The sequence below is a fragment of the Phodopus roborovskii genome, unplaced genomic scaffold (genome assembly GCF_943737965.1).
Source record: "Phodopus roborovskii unplaced genomic scaffold, PHOROB, whole genome shotgun sequence".
Classification (NCBI taxonomy): Eukaryota; Metazoa; Chordata; class Mammalia; order Rodentia; family Cricetidae; genus Phodopus; species Phodopus roborovskii.
Genome location: NW_026125506.1, coordinates 11230845 through 11247503, shown reverse-complemented (window position 1 = coordinate 11247503; position 16659 = coordinate 11230845). Strand labels below are relative to the sequence as shown.

Sequence of the window (16659 nt, the reverse complement as noted above, 5' to 3'; positions counted from 1 at the left end):
TGGCTTCAAACTCAGAGATCCACCTGCCTCTGCCTCCCAAGTACTGGGATTAAAGGCATGGGCCACCACTGCCTGGCTTCATATCTGCTTCTATAAACGACCTGTTTTGGATGGAGGATGAGGAAATCCAGCTTCCCACAAATAGTTGGGCAAGGGAAGAACATGGTAATAACTTCTACAGATAAACCTGGGTCCTTTCATGCCTTCAAAATCGTGCAGGTGGCATCTCCTTTTATTTATTTTTCATTTGTTTGTTCATTGGTTTTTCAAGATAGAATTTCTTTGTGTAACCTTGACTGTCCTGGAACTAGCTCTGTATACCAGGATGGTCTTGAACTCAAACAATCATTCCTTCTGCCCCATAGCTGGGACTAAAGGGGTGGGCCACTACTACCCTTTGGCCAGCTTCTTAAAGGTAGTTGCAAAATGGAATCTGAAACTTTATCAATTGGCTTTTTTATACTGTTGCATTAAAAGCTGTCTTGCCTTTCCCCTGAAGTTATCTTGCAACATTGCATCCTGGTCACTGAGGCTGAATTTCCCAAAGATGCAGATACTCTAAGCATAGATACATATCACATTTGAAATAGTATTACCATCATTCTGATAAGAAAAACCTGTTCCTTGCCGTGGAAAGACTATCAGGTGAAGGAAAACTTCATTTGCTTTTACAGTCTTGAATTTTGTCGTTTTGTTTTATTTTTTGCAAATGACAGGAGATCAATGATTTCTATTTTCTTGGGTTTTTTTTTTTTTTTTGAGACAGGATTTCTTTTTTAAATAAAGATTTATTATTATGTATACAGTGTTCTGCCTGCATGCCAGAAGAGGGCACCAGATCTCATTATAGATGGTTGTGAGCCATCATGTAGTTGCTGGGAATTGAACTCAGATCCTCTGGAAGAGCAGCTAGTGCTCTTAACCGCTGTGGCCATCTCTCCAGCCCCCCGAGACAGGGTTTCTCTGTGGCTTGAAGACTGTCAGACAAGAATGGTCTCAAACTCACAGATCCCCCTGCCTCTGCCTCCCGAGTGCTGGGATTAAAGGAATGTGTCACCACTACCTGGCATGAGATCACATCTAAAGTTTTCAAGAAAATACAACATCAGCTACTGGTTTGTCTACTCTTTCAAATAAAAATTATTTTCTAAGCCAGATGTGATAGCTCATACCAGTAGTCCCAGTAATGGGGAGGCTGAAGCAAGCAGGTCATGAGTTTACAGTTAGTCTGGGGTACAGTATGAAACCCTGACTCTTAGATAGATAGATGGATGGATGGATGGATGGATGGATGGATGGATGGATGGATGGATGTAGAAGAAACAAAACTAAAATAAAGATGTTCTGTGGAGAACCTGGTGGTCAGTTGAGCACACAAGTTAGTCACATGTCCTTTAATAACGGTCCCTCAGCATGGGGAAGTATTTTGTGCATACTTCCTGTGTGAAAAGGATGTGTGTTCAAGGGTTGAGGTTTTCATGAAGTTAATAATCAAAGACACAAAGTGGAACTGGGGATTTTCAGTGTGCATGTGGTCCTGAGTGACTGGTTGCCTGGGTGGCAGGACCTGGCCTCTATACCGAGGACCACAACTGTTTCACCCACTCTAGCTTATGCGCCGTTACTGCAGAAGGCAAATCATCCCTTGCTGTTATTCGAGATGGGCATGAGCCCTCTTTTGAGGTCTTGGGAAACAGGCTGTGGATTGTGCCCTGATACCAATGCTAAGATTTCATTCAGCCTTCTGTGGACATCTTTCTGGTCTTTTCCAAGTTGGGAGTCTAGTCTGACCTCTACACTTAAATTTGTCTATATAAACAGAATATGTTCTTCATGTTGCCTGCCTCTCCTCTACCAAAAGATAAGGTCAGGGTGTTGATCTGTCTTGTTCATTGCTATATTCTTAGTTCTTTTGGTTCTTTTGAGACAGGGTTTCTCTGTATTACTTTAGATCCTGTCCTGGAACTCGCTCTGTAGACCAGGCTGGCCTGGAATTCACCTGCCTCTGCCTCCCAAATACTGAGATTAAAGGTGTGTGCCACCAATGCCTAGCATATTCTTAGTTCTTGTAGAATACCTGGCACGTAGAGGTACTGATAGTATGTAAACAGGTAAATAAATTCCCTTGGACCAGCTCTCTGATTCCTGACAGGCCCAGGAGAACTTTGACGTAGTCTCCAGTGGGATCTGTCTTCACTCTGCTGACTTGAATGTTTCTTGGTTCCTCAGCCAGTGCTGCCCCACACTGCCGTGTGCCTTGTGTGTGGCGAGGCAGGGAAGGAGGACACAGTGGAAGAGGAGGAAGGCAAGTTTAACCTTATGCTCATGGAGTGCTCCATCTGCAATGAGATCATCCACCCTGGATGCCTTAAGGTAGCGTCCCTAGGGTCCCTGAGTACCCAAGCACACACATACACACATACCCCTCAAGGCTTCCAGGCTTCCAAGCCTGACAGTTATGATGTGGCAACTATGTTCCCTCCCTAGAGTTGCTGCTCAGGTAGTGAGGATATACAGGTGGCATGCTGAATTCCTAGAGGACCCTTCAGTTCTAGGCCATTCTGTGTCAGGTGATAAGCCCAGGAGAAGAAGAGTTTGGGATAGTGTCTACAGCAGGATCCAGAGAATCTCAGTAGACTGAGATACTGAATCCTGGCATCTGGGAGAAAAAGGCCTGAGCCAGGGAGGGCGGGGCTAAACAATGTTTCTGTGCCTCTAAACCAGGAACCGGTTCCTGTGATATGCTAGGACAGGACTGCCTTCTGGGTGACCTCTGTGCCTGCCTGGCACAGGTGGCTGGCTCTACCTTGGAAAGGAAGAAGCCATTCTCTGCTGGCACATGTCTCTATCCCAGAATACATTTCCTGTCTGTGGGCTGCAAGGGGTAAGGGCCTTTGTTTGGGCCCTTATTCCCTTATCACACCCACCCGATGGGGGTGCTTTGCTATCCATAGCTTTGGAAGCCAGCCTATCCTGGTAGGTATTGCTTCACTATGTCTCCTGTGCTGGGCTAAGGTAAATAACACAACCACGTGGTGGGTCCTTTCTTTTGGCTAGACACAAGATGCTTGGGGGAGGGATGTGAATGCTGAAGCATACTGGGCCATGAAGAGACCTCGTATCCTTGTGGATCCTCTGGGCACCCTTCCCTGTCCACTGAGACCTGTCCTGTCCTTTTAGATTAAGGAATCAGAGGGTGTGGTCAACGATGAGCTTCCAAACTGCTGGGAGTGTCCGAAGTGTAACCATGCTGGCAAGACCGGGAAAGTGAGTGCGCACTCCAAGTCCCTGGTTGGGTCGGGTTGGCAGAAAGGGACGGGCTGGGCCTTGCCAGGACCAGCCTGTCCCCAGTTGTCAGTCAGGTGGGGTGCGGCGGGCTGGAAGAGGAAGAGCAAGTTCAAAGATATACAGTTGGATTGTTGTTCTCTCTTTTTGGCCTACAAGCAAAAGCGTGGCCCTGGCTTTAAGTATGCCTCCAACCTGCCTGGCTCCTTGCTCAAGGAGCAGAAGATGAACCGGGACAACAAGGAAGGGCAGGAGCCTACCAAGCGGAGGAGTGAGTGTGAAGAGGCTCCCCGACGCAGGTCAGACGAGCACCCCAAGAAGGTGCCTGCAGATGGCATCCTACGTCGAAAGTCTGATGATGTGCACCTAAGGAGGAAGCGGAAATACGAGAAGCCCCAAGAGCTGAGTGGACGCAAGCGAGTATGAACTGGGAGATCCTGGGCTGCTGAAGGGTGGTGTGGCTAGGTGTGGGGTGGAGGGTGGGGGCCAGGGAAGGTTAATGGGTAAAACTTGGGATCCTGGCCTCTTACGAGCTGCCCTGAGCAGGTCACCCAAATCCTGAGAGCCTGGCCCAAAAGAAAGAGAAAAGCCAGCGAAGTCACTCCTCTTCCCACCCCCTTTAGGCCTCGACGCTTCAAACGTCCCCCGGTTCCTCCTCTCACCTCTCGCCGAGGCCCCCTCTAGGCAGCAGTCTCAGCCCTTGGTGGAGATCCAGTCTCACTTACTTCCAGCAGCAGGTGCTCCCACGCCCCACCCTCCCGAGGCCCTGGGGACTTTAGAGTCCAGGCTGTCCTTCCCCCCACTCCTCAGAAACCCTGCTCTATTGCTGCAGATGCTCCTGTGGCCTGGCCCCAAATCGGGCAGTGGGCCTGAGAAACTCTGTGAGGTTGAGAAGCCTCTGTTGGTTGGGAAAGCTGCAGTTGGGTAGATCTTGGTGGCCCTGCTCTTCTAATGGACCTTGCCGTTAGTAGCCACAAGGTGGCGCCTGGAGAAGCTTCTGGCAGGGCTTGGCTAGGGATGTCTCCTGCCTGGGCTCTCTTAGCCATGGCTGCTGTTAACGGGCAACTGCCATCTCTGGTCTGACTCAGGTGGGAGGTCAGCTGGGTGGGAACAATTGACCATCCTCCATTATTTCTACCATTGTCTGGGAAATCAGCAGGCAGAATTACGCTGTTAGTCAAATGGGAAGGACATGGCTTTGTGGGGAAGATGTCCTAACCCTTGCTTTAGAGACTGGGCTTGAGGCGTGGGGTTTAAAGGGGATCATGTACTTCTAGTCCAGGAGCAAAGTCTGTATCCTTTCTTCCCTATGACAGTTAAAACCTGGCAAAGAAGATAAGCTTCTCAGGAAAAAGGTACCGTCTTCCCTCATGTACCCACTTTCAGCTGTCAGAGCTATGGGCAATATCCCGGTGGCCCTTGTTTACCCCATGATAGGGTTGGGAAGTCTGGTGTGGGCACTACCCCAAACTGCATGGGTTAATTGAAGGCCACCCATCTTCACCTCTCCCTCGCTTTTGCAGCGCCGATCCTGGAAGAACACTGAGGATAGATTGGCACTGGCCAACAAACCGCTTCGGCGGTTCAAGCAGGAGCCAGAAGACGATCTGCCTGAGGCACCTCCTAAGACCCGGGAGAGTGATCAGTCACGTTCTAGCTCACCCACTGCTGGGCCCAGCACTGAAGGGGCTGAAGGCCCTGAAGAGAAAAAAAAGGTGAAGATGCGCCGGAAACGACGGCTTCCCAACAAGGAGCTAAGCAAAGAGCTAAGCAAGGAGCTCAACCACGAGATCCAAAAGACAGAGAGTACCTTGGCCCACGAGAACCACCAGCCCATCAAGTCAGAGCCCGAGAGTGAGAATGAGGAGCCAAAGAGGCCCCTAAGCCACTGCGAGCGCCCCCATCGCTTCAGCAAGGGGCTCAACGGCACCCCTCGGGAGCTACGGCACCCACTGGGACCTGGCCTACGCAGCCCACCTCGAGTTATCTCCCGGCCCCCACCCTCTTCGTCCCCACCTAAGTGCATCCAGATGGAGCGTCATGTGATCCGACCGCCACCCATCAGCCCCCCACCTGACTCGCTGCCCCTTGATGATGGAGCAGCCCATGTCATGCACAGGGAGGTGTGGATGGCAGTCTTCAGCTACCTCAGCCACCAAGACCTGTGTGTCTGCATGCGGGTCTGCAGAACCTGGAACCGCTGGTGAGGGACAGCCCTGGATAGGTGGGGTTTAGGTTGTGGCGCAGGATAGTCCATGGCAGCATACATTGCTTGAGTTGATTATAGAGATTAGTTTCCTGTTACAGAGGTCTAGTCTCAGAAGGGGAGGGACATCTATTTGCTTTCCTAATATGGAAAACTAAGGACCATATAGTTTCCCCTTGTCTAGACTTAGCTGAGTGTAAGTAAGTGACCAGTACTGACAAATTCCAGCCTGACATTTTTCCAGATTTCTAGCTTTAGCTGAGTTTCTGACCTGACCTCATGAATAGGAGGATCCAGTGCCTCGACGAGGGTTGTTAGGAGGCATAGTGAGACCATTGGAAGGTGATATTTTATGGAGAGTACTTGCTGGCATCTTCTATGTAAGCATCAACAGAGGTGCCCAAATGTGGGCAGGGTGAATCTTAAAGGAACTTCCTCCTTGAGATGGCAAGTGGGGAGTTAGCATAGCCAAGCAGGGGCTCTCCAGGTAAGCTACTATGATGATGTGTTCCCTGCCTGGCTGTGCTCTCAGGTGCTGCGATAAGCGGTTGTGGACCCGCATTGACCTGAACCACTGCAAGTCCATCACGCCCTTGATGCTGAGCGGCATCATCCGCCGACAGCCTGTCTCCCTTGACCTCAGCTGGACCAATATCTCCAAGAAGCAGCTGAGTTGGCTCATCAACCGGTTGCCTGGTAAGGTTTTGGTTAAGGATCCCAAATGTTTAGTAATGATGACCTGGATTATGTCACTTGACTCATACCCTCTTCTTTTCCCTTAGGGCTCCGAGACTTGGTGCTGTCAGGTTGCTCATGGATTGCTGTCTCAGCCCTCTGTAGTTCCAGCTGTCCATTGCTCCGGACCCTGGATGTTCAGTGGGTAGAAGGACTAAAGGATGCCCAGATGCGGGATCTTCTGTCCCCACCCACAGACAACAGGCCAGGTGAGTGGCCAGGCTGGAGCTATACCCTAAAGGTCCATCTCATGGAGATGGCATGACCTTTTGTTTTGAGCACATTGCTGTCTGCTAACCAACCTCCTCTTCTCATGTTGTTATGTGTCATCAGCTTTGCTCTTTGTTGGAAGATATAGGGCAAAGAGTTCTCTTTGGATACAAGCACTTTTTGTTTGTTTCTTTTCTTTTCTTTTCTTTTTTTTTTTTGGCTGACTGCTTCTTTGTTAAGTCTTCATTGGCTTTAACCTTCTCTTCTGAGGCATCAGGGTTAGGGTGGTTAAATGAGGTCTCAAAGCATAATGTGTTGTTCCTAGGTCCGCTGCCTGGATCACCCTTCCCAGGCAAAGCTTACTGGTACATGTATGAGGTGGGGTAACAAAGACAAGGGCAGATAGCTAGAATGAAATGTAATCTCACCAACCACATCTTGAAGACAGAATCTCCAAATGTGTTTATGAATTCTGATTTTTAATGCTGAAATTCTGGCTTGAGGTAGGATACACTTTATGACTATGAAATAGAAGATTACACACACCCAGCAGATGGGCCTTGTAGAGTAACAACAGCAGAACTTCCCTGTTGAGGTTGATCAGTTGCCTCTCTCCATTCTGCCCCAACAGGTCAGATGGACAATCGGAGCAAGCTCCGGAACATTGTAGAACTGCGCCTAGCTGGATTGGACATCACAGATGCCTCCCTACGGCTCATTATCCGCCATATGCCCCTGCTCTCCAAGCTCCACCTCAGTTACTGTAATCATGTCACTGATCAGTCCATCAACCTGCTCACTGCAGTCGGCACTACCACTCGAGACTCTCTGACAGAGATCATTCTATCAGGTGAGCTGGGCCCATACCCGTGGGCACAGGAGATATCAAGAACGACTGTCTAGCCAGGTGGTGGTGGTGGTGGAGCACATCTTTGATCCCAGCACTCAGGAGATGGAGGCCAGCATGATCTACAGAGCTAATTACAGGCTACCAAGACTACACAGAGAAACCTTGTCTCAAAAACAAAGAAAACCTACTTTCTAGTCTCAAGTGAATGAGACCACTTAAGTCTAGAGATAGTTACTATTAATTAAAATGTAATAAATCCTATCAAAAAACAAAACAAAAAACCAGAGTATGTAATAGTAATTCCTGATCCAAACTACAGTTTAGGGGCATCCCTTGCTTGGGTGGTAAGGCACAAACTCATTCATGGGCAATAGCCATGTATTGGGAGGCAGGAGCTTGTGTTGCCATGTCTTGTGTGTGCCCCTTATGATCTTTCTATCAAGGAACCTGCTAGAAATGAAATCCCTACAGATAGTTCCAGTGTTTATTTCTGTCACATATATTACAGAATCCTCAATCTTTCCACTGTTCTTTGGCTGAAGTTGCTTCTGAAGGATTTGGAACTTGGTGTAAGGTGGACAATAGCAAGGCCACTTGTCCTTAGTTCAGTTAACAGTGTTTTCTGGTAATTTAAGATCATCTGGATTGGAATTGTTATATTTATGTGAGACAAAATATATAAATAAAAGGGGGGAAGTCACTCTTCAAGAAATGGATACCCTCAACTCACTAAAATCAATCACATTTTGACACAACTGCATTATGTGCTGCTGTTAGGACTAATTAAGCCAAATAATGTATTGTGAGTACACTTCCTTTCCAGCATGACTTTTGCTAGTTAATAATTGCCTTTTTGGTTTTGGTTTAACTCTGAAGTAAATTATACAGCTAAACGTAATACAAACACAGTCAGTTTGTTTCTATAGGACAGTGTCTCTATCCCTGGCCTTTTTTTCCCTCTCCCCTTTTTCTTCCCCTTATATTTTCTGCCAGAATTCTTATTCCCATCTGAATTTGCTACCTTTACTACACTACTGCTATTCAGGGGCCTCACTTACCATCATCCTTGTTGTTGCTTTAGATGCCTTCCTTTCCTGGTTCCATACTGTCTCTTGTTGGATGGATACATAAAACATTTTGTGTGTATTCCTGATTAGTTGAGTATAAACCCCTGGTTTATAAGCCATGTTGCTTCAGAAAATACAAGGTTTTCTCCCCTGGCGTCTTAACACCCAGAAGCAGGAAGCGAAAATTAACTTAGTGCTTTATCTATTAATGATCCCCACCACCACCACCATCTTTGTAGAAGTCTTTGTCACTAATTCTGTGTGTGTGTAGTAAGGGGATGTTGGGTCCCTTTGAGCTTCAGTTATAGGAGGTGGTGAGTCATCATGGCCTATGCAAGAACAGTGCACACACTCTCCATTGCTGAGCCTTCTCTCCAACACTTCAGTTTGTGTATGTGGTATCAGGGAAAGTTACCAAATCCCATGTCATAAAGATTTTTCTGTATTTTCATATGCTGTGTGGGAGTGGTGGGTCCATTTTCATTCTTTTGCATGTAGGCATCTAGTTTTCCCAGTACCATTTGTTGAAAAGACTATTTCCTCATTGGATATTGGATATACTTGATGCCCTTGTCAAAAATCATTTGAAGGCCCACAAAATGGCACATTCTACCTAGCCTGGAAACCAAAGTTTGATCCTCAGGTTCCACATGAAGGGACAAGAGAACTGTCATTAGTATTCTCTGATTTCCACATGTGCACCACACATACATACTTTTTTAATTGTTTAACCAGCCAGATGTGCTGGCTCACTCCTTTATTTCTAGCACTAAGGAGTCAGAGGTATGATGATCTCTGAGTTTGAGACTTACCTGGTTTACATTGTGAGTTTCAGGACAGTTGGGCTATGTCTCTAATAAAATAAGAAATAATTCTATTATATGGTTAATAATCATAATTATCTATGATAATCCATTATATAGTATTATGTAATTAATGTGTCTTATTAATATAAATTTATTGTGGGAATTACTAACTTAACCATATTAACAAATTTTTTTAATCTTGATTCTACCCTATTGGTTGATATGAGTCTTGATGTCACCATCAAAATTTTGATTGCTTTAGCTCTGTATATAATTGTACTACAATATTAAATGAATCTTAAAACTTTTCAGAGTAGTTGGTGTCCATCCTTAAATTTCAGGATGAGCTTTTCTATTTTTGCAAAACTACTGTGATTTTACATCTTTGACAGTGGTAATAGCTTAGTATTTTAGATTTCCTAATCTATGAACCTGGAATGTTTTCCCACTTGTATCTCTCAATTTATTTTGGTAGTTGTTTTGTTTTCCTCCTGTTTTCAGTGGACAAATCTCATTTCTTTGAATTTATTCTTTTTGGGTGCTATTATGCTTGTAATTGTTTATTGCTATCATTTAGAAATGGAGCTGGGTCTTATGAATTGATTTTTTTTTTCTTTTTCTTTTTTTTCCGTTTGTTTTGATATTTATTTATTATGTATACAGTGTCTGCTTCCGTGTGTGCCAGAAGAGGGCACCAGATTTCATTATAGATGGTTGTGAGCCACCGCGTGCGTGGTTGCTGGGAATTGAACTCAGGTCCTCTGGAAGACCAGCCAGTGCTCTTAATCTTTGAGCCATCTCTCCAGCCCTCTTTTTTTGGTTAAGACAAGAGTTTCTCTGTGTACCGGCTCTGGCTGGCCTTGAACTCAGAGATCTGCCTGCCTCTGCTTCACATGTTCTGCCACCGCCTGCTATGAACTGATTTTCTAACTTTCCCAAACTGTTTTAATTCTAGGTTTTTGTTTTGTTGTTTTGATAGTGTTAGCTTCTTTAATACTTCACTTTGACAATTTTTCTTTTTTTAATCAACTTTAAAGTTCATGTTTATATTAAAAACATTTTTTTCTGTAACATTTTCAATACTTTTTCCTGTTTAAAAAAAAAAACTAGTGAAAGCCATCTTTAATTTACCATGTTCAGTGTTTCTTTTCCAATTTTGTAGTTTGAATTCTTTTAGATTTATGTGTGTTATGTTCATGTGTGTGTGTGGTGCCTGAAGAAGTCAAAACAGGTGTCAAATCCCCTGAAACTGGTATTATAGATAGCTGTGAGTTCTGGGAACCCTGATCCTCTTAACCACTGAGCCATCTCCACAGCCCCCATTTTTCTATTGTAAATTTTTTTCAAACATACATAGGAATAGCAAACAGTGGATACCTGTTTGTATTAGTCCTGTGCCCTGTACTCTTTAAATTGCCCCTCAGATGTTATCCTAAGATGCAAAGGGCAAAGGTCTTTTTTTTTTTTTAAAAGTATAAATAGAACAGGAATATTGCCAGTGTTGTGGTGGGGAGACCAACATACAATTCTGTATTTTTTTTTCTTCATTTTTCCCTGTGATGTGAGGCCCCATGTTGATCAGCCTGTCCTGTTATCAGTAATCCTTGATAAGGAACCAGGAATGTAACTCGGTGATAAAGTACTTGCTTATCACATGACAAGGCCCTACATGGATTCTATCCCAGGACTACAAACACAAACAAAACCCCACAGTTAGTTACCTTTAGAAGACAACGGAAACTTGTAACCTTTTTTTGGTAAGAAATTTTCTCTGTAATAATTGTACTTTGTCTCCCTGCTATGAAAAAGTTGTGATGGTCTTTAGATGAGTTCATTGGCATGAAAAGCTGGTTACAGAGTAAGTGCACTGGGCAGAATTGTTCCCCCATGCTTCCCTACCTACCACCTAAGAACCCTTTTAGGATGTACATAGACGCTTCTAACAACCTTCTCCTTTTGACAGTTATTATGTTCAGTTCAGTCTGTGGAACATATCTTATTCCCCCTCAAGTTCCTGCTCTGCTCTCTCCTACCTCTAGTCTGTCTTACTTCCATCACCAACTCGGGGGAGAAAAATCCCCTGAAAGTTTCTCTCACATTGAGACAGAGGGGCCCAACAGCTCCTGTCTCCTTGGCATCTCACAAGCAGCTCTCACCCAGATGACTCTGCTGTCTAGCTGGCACACTGCTGTGACTTGAGGCCATTAGAGGTACGCATGCTTGTCTTGGCACCAGTGTAACTAGCATTTCCAGATGACTCCTTTTCCATGTTGACTTTTGAGCAGGCAACATTGGCCTTTTTTGATGAATCACTTTCGGCTCTTAGTTTAAACAACAAAAATATTGCACTTGGAGCCTAAAGACTCCTCTGTCTAGGAAATTGGAAGGGATGGACCCTTCCGTGCAAGTTTCTTGGTCCTTCTTGTGTAATAAACTTCTTTATAGCCTGGTATCTCACACCTTCCACAGACAGGTACTACCCTGCTGGTGGATGATCTCTGACAGCCTATAGTCAGCCAGCTTTGACTGAAGATAATGAGGATAAATTATTATTTTAAAAAGGTCCTGTTCAATATGGGGCTTCACATGACATAGTGAGAAAAAAATGCAAGAGCATGGAAAATGTTTTTTATACCAAAAAAAATCTCTATCCTCTATAAAGTGAATCAAACTTTGAGCTTTAAGGGAATAACTTTTTAAAGTAATTGTGTATGTGCATTGTCATTTGCATGTTTAACTTTTAGCAGAGCTAGGTATGGAAGTACACATCTTCAATAATACCAGCACTTGGAGGCAGAGGTAGACAGGTTTTTTGTGATTTTTGAGGACAGCCTGGTCTACAAAGCCAGTTCCAGACAAGCCAGGGATACATAGAGAGGCTGAGACTCAAAACATAGCAGCAGCAATATATTGGAGAGATTGTTTTGGAAGCATCTTTTTGTTAGGGTCCTCATATTTCTGCTCCCTTGAGTTTAACTATCCCATCCTCATATGTTGCTCAGCGCATGACTCATCTTCCCGTGACTTAGCAATTTATTGGATTCCTATTTGCTACATTTGTGAGATTGTGTTGTCCTCAAATAGTTTGAATTATGCATCCAAGAATTGGTGAGCATCTATGTTCAGGGCTTTGTGTTGGCATGAGGCTCCTGTTTGCAGGACTGACAATGCCTACATTGATCACCATCACTTTCATAGTGCATATTATCAGTTGGCCTTAATTTTTAATCAAAACTGGGAAGAGTAATGGCCAGGGAAAGGTTTCAAAATTAATACAACAATCATTTTCTCATCCATATGATCCACTTAGAAGTCATTTATCTTGCTTAGTCTCATTTGGACACTGGCTAGCATTTAAGTCAATCAACTATAGATTCAATTATAAAGTATGGTTAAAGAAAAATACAGAATAATTTATAAAATACACAAAATTGATGCCTACAGGATATATTGAATTGTCTTTTCTTGTGGACAAAGCCTTTCAATCCCTTCTAGCATATTGGTTTTTTGGCACAGGCTTCATGGGAGATATTCCATATTAGAGGTGTGTCGAGGGCAAAAAAGCAACACCCTGTCACCAATTTACTGGGGTGTGAAATAGAATGCTCCCAAGATGACCTGAGAAACTTTGATCCAGCCATATTAAGTAGGAAATTTATCTGAACAGTGTAGTCAGATAAGGGAGAATACTTCACCTAACAGTATAGTCCCAACAGAATAGCCTCTTGACAGTGTGACTCTTTTTATAAGATAGTGATTTTTGTGTGTAACTATATACAGGAAGAGGCAGCCCTGTGGTTTTCTACCTGATAGTCTGACTGTAGGGGACTGGAAGGGGTAGTGTTGCAAATAGAAACTTATGTCTTCCCATGTCTGGCAAAACATTCCAAACACTTTTCAAGCATATATTATTAAGCTTTGAAATTGGTAGATGAGATGAAATCATCCTCCTTTGGGGGACATCAAAGACTCATCTATACTGGAGAGCTGTGTGTCCTGGCTCTACTATTGGTTCTCTGAATTTATAGGACTTTGGGCTATGTCTTCTGTCACTTCATGCGGTTTCTTCTTCCCTGCAGACTGCAATAAGGTCACTGACCAGTGCCTGTCCTTCTTCAAACGCTGTGGAAATATCTGTCATATTGACCTGAGGTACTGCAAGCAAGTCACCAAGGAAGGCTGTGAACAGTTCATAGCCGAAATGTCTGTGAGTGTTCAATTTGGGCAAGTGGAAGAGAAACTCCTGCAAAAACTAAGTTAGTTCTAGGACAAGTATGTAAATACGGAGGGTTGGGGGAACACAGCGGGGGAGGGGAAAGGACTGAAAAACAAGTGGGCTTATATTTCCCTTTGGAATTTGGAACAAGAGACCACAAGACACAGTTCTGTTTCACAAGTCTTGCCAAGGGAGAAGCCGTTCAACTACCCATTTGGGGATGAGTGAGCCAGATGATGTTTTCCTCTGCTCTTTCTGCATCATAACTGCACTGCTTTTTGGACCATTTCTAAGGCGGCCTTTAGAAGACATTCCAGTTGGAAGGGATGATGAGCTTTGGAGAAATCCTCTTAGAAGCCTGAGCTTAGTGCTTTTATTGGTAGTTTTGTTTGAGACACCCTGTTCCTTGCAATGCCAAGGCTTCTGGTGTCAACATAGAGTGGACCACACATACCATCTGCAGCCGTCTTGACACATTTTGTTTAGTTGGTTTTGTTACATCTTACATTATGCAGAACTATTTTTGTATAAATTGTTTAAAAATTATTTATGCAAGATTTGAATGCATACCAGTGTTTTTATTATTTAGATTGCCAACTTTCCTTCAAATAGGGAGAACTTAACCTGTACTTCATCAACATAAAGAGCCCTTCTACTACAGATGTGCCCAGGTGTGACAGGGGGCTACGACCTTCCACTTAAAAGCATGTTTAACTGGATGTTGAGAGCCTACTTTATATGTCAAGAAGTTACACGAGCATGTTGTGGTTAAGTGTAAAGTATAGTCCAGGTAAAACACTTCACCGAGTTTCCTCAAAATCTTACAATTCAGATTTCAGCCTTTACACTCAGGAGGGTTTTGCTCCAAGCATGAGCTCTTGTATTCTATCTTCATAGATCTAATTTATACCATGAATCAAGTAGAATAAATGTGCCCATAGCCTTCCTTTCCTTTGAAGTGTTCGGTTCTCACTGAAGTTGGTAACCAGGCTATTTTCTAGTTGTCATGTTCTGCATCCATAAGTGCCATTGTTGTATGGTGGTGTTTCCTAGACTTTCCCTGATGCAGTTTTACCTTTGTTGGATTTGTATAAATAATTGTACAAAAAAAAAAAAAAAAAAAAATCCAGTCTTGGTGTTTGTGGGTTTCTGTTTTTAAGAGAGGGCTAAAAATCTAATTGGAATGGCCAGAATAAATGGACTCTTCACACTTGTGTATATATAACTGAGGCCCCAAAACTATATAATTTCTCTGTCATCTGAGAAATGCAGCAGCCTTGAGACACAATGATTTTTTTTTTCATCTCCTATAGAAAGAGATTTGATTTTTGACAATGGGAAATAACTGCTACAATGATGGCCACTTGTGCATATTAGGAGTAGTGGCTCAGCTGTCTGAAAGTCTCCTACTATACCTGTACAAAAGTAATTTCCATGTATGTTCACTGTTGTCTTATTCTTTTGCTGCTGTGATAAAATACCGTGAGCAAGACAACTTACAAGAGAAAGTTTCATTGAGCTTTCGGTCAGAGGGTTAAAATTTATTTGAGTGGGGGCATAGAGGGAGAGCAGCAGCAGCTTAGAGCTCCTCTCATCTTGTTCAGTCTACAAATGGGTGGCAGAGAGAGGCACACTGGGAATGGTGAGCCTTTTGCCCACCCTTTGTGATTCCTTCCCAAACACTTCCACCAACTAGGGCCAGCACAGCTACTTAACATTACTCTTTACTGGAAGTTACCCATATGTAGAGGGCAAATAGGTGCCATTTCTTCCCCAATCTTTCTGAAGAGACAATTCAAGGAGGGTCTGGGGACTAGAAGACTAAGGCACTAGAATTTGGGGTCACAGAACATTTTAGACAATTCTGACTTGATGTTTATGTATAGAAATAGAGCGCATCTAAAGCATATCCAAAAAACTATTTCTGAGTCAAATTCTAGCAACAATGTCTTCTGTACTAAACTCTGGGGAGTAACATAGCAGAATTAAGACTTGTTAATACTATTTGCTTGTAAAAAAGTAGTTTGATTTTACTGGCCTGAAGGTTCCTTATATAGATTTAAATGCCATTTCTTTGGTAGTTTTTAGTTCTCAACCTCCAAATAAAATAGCTGTGCCTTAATGGTTAGAAAATCCATCTTTGCCAGGTATTATCAGTACACACTTTTAATCCCAGGACTCAAAAAGGCAGAGGCAGGCCAGAGTTCCAGGACAGCCAGAGCAACACAGAAAAACCTTGTCTTGAAACAAACAAACAAACAAACAAACAAAAAAAAAAAAAAAAAAAGGAAGGAAGGCCATCTTGCCCTCTGAGAACTACTTTTAAGGGTGATCCCCACACATAAATAGTCTCTGCTAAGAAAGAATCTGGCTTCACACCACCATATGCACATAGCAGAGCAAAGGCATGAGGTAGCTCTGGCCTAGTACACAGGTCATAGTCAGTATTTCCCCCCTCCCCAAGGAAGATTTTACATTTATTTATTTATGTGGTGTGCATGTACCTTGGCTCACATAGTCAGAGGACTACTTATGGAAGTTGATTCTCTCCTTCTACCATGTGGAAAATGAAGCTTGAACTCGGATCATGGCCAACTGCCTTTATCTACTGAACTATCTCATCAACATCTATAGTTTTAAACCAGGTTCAGATGAAGCCAGCATAAATCACCTGCCACAAACAGGTGCTCTGAGGTCATACACCACAGCTGGCAAAGTAGTAGAAAGACCATAACTTGGAAGTGTACCTGCTATGGTCAATCTGAACTTGTAGAACAGAAAGTGAGTCCATCAAGGGAACCTGGTGTTTACAGTAGAAATCGTGGTTCCTCAAATTACATTCTTTTCTACTGTGAAGACAAGAATGAGATTTCGTTCTATTCTGCTGTGAGCCTTTAGAACTTTATCCAGAAGAAATGTTTACTCTTTGCCATAATAACTAAGCAGTCGTCCCTGGTATTCACCTTGAACTCCCTCCAGGATTGCAAAATCTGTAAGCTATTGATCCCAAGTTCTCATTTTATAGATGTACTCAAAGGGCTGAAAAAGAAAACCTTAACATTTGAAATCATCCCAGTGTTGTGATATAACATGGGGCTTAGTATCTGTTTTACACTGGTGGTAGGAACAGTAAACACGACTATGGTAAGTGAGCAACAGATGATTTTTGAAGGTGTTCACATCTCTTCTGAAGGGGGGGGGAGATGCTAGATTAGAATGTTGATGCCTGTTCATGCTAAATGCAAATAAGCTCAAAACTTAAGGAGACAATATAAACTACAGCA

The 16659-nt window shown here is 43.6% G+C and overlaps 1 protein-coding gene across 8 annotated transcripts in view; it reads left to right on the top strand.

Moving 5' to 3' along the window:
- Positions 1-13934, top strand: part of Kdm2b (lysine demethylase 2B) — a 114498-nt gene extending 100564 nt beyond the window's left edge. For 7 of the 8 annotated variants that reach the window (XM_051176622.1, XM_051176623.1, XM_051176629.1 and 4 more), the window contains 10 exons: positions 2230-2373; positions 3181-3267; positions 3445-3705; positions 3909-4022; positions 4602-4640; positions 4809-5488; positions 6024-6187; positions 6274-6435; positions 7068-7286; positions 13239-13934. In XM_051176622.1, coding sequence (XP_051032579.1) covers positions 2230-2373; positions 3181-3267; positions 3445-3705; positions 3909-4022; positions 4602-4640; positions 4809-5488; positions 6024-6187; positions 6274-6435; positions 7068-7286; positions 13239-13420 — 2052 coding nt within the window. In that variant the 3' untranslated portion in view covers positions 13421-13934. The remainder of the gene's footprint in view (positions 1-2229; positions 2374-3180; positions 3268-3444; positions 3706-3908; positions 4023-4601; positions 4641-4808; positions 5489-6023; positions 6188-6273; positions 6436-7067; positions 7287-13238) is intronic. The other variant, XM_051176624.1, reaches the window with a different exon arrangement.
- The last annotated feature ends 2725 nt before the right edge of the window (positions 13935-16659 follow it).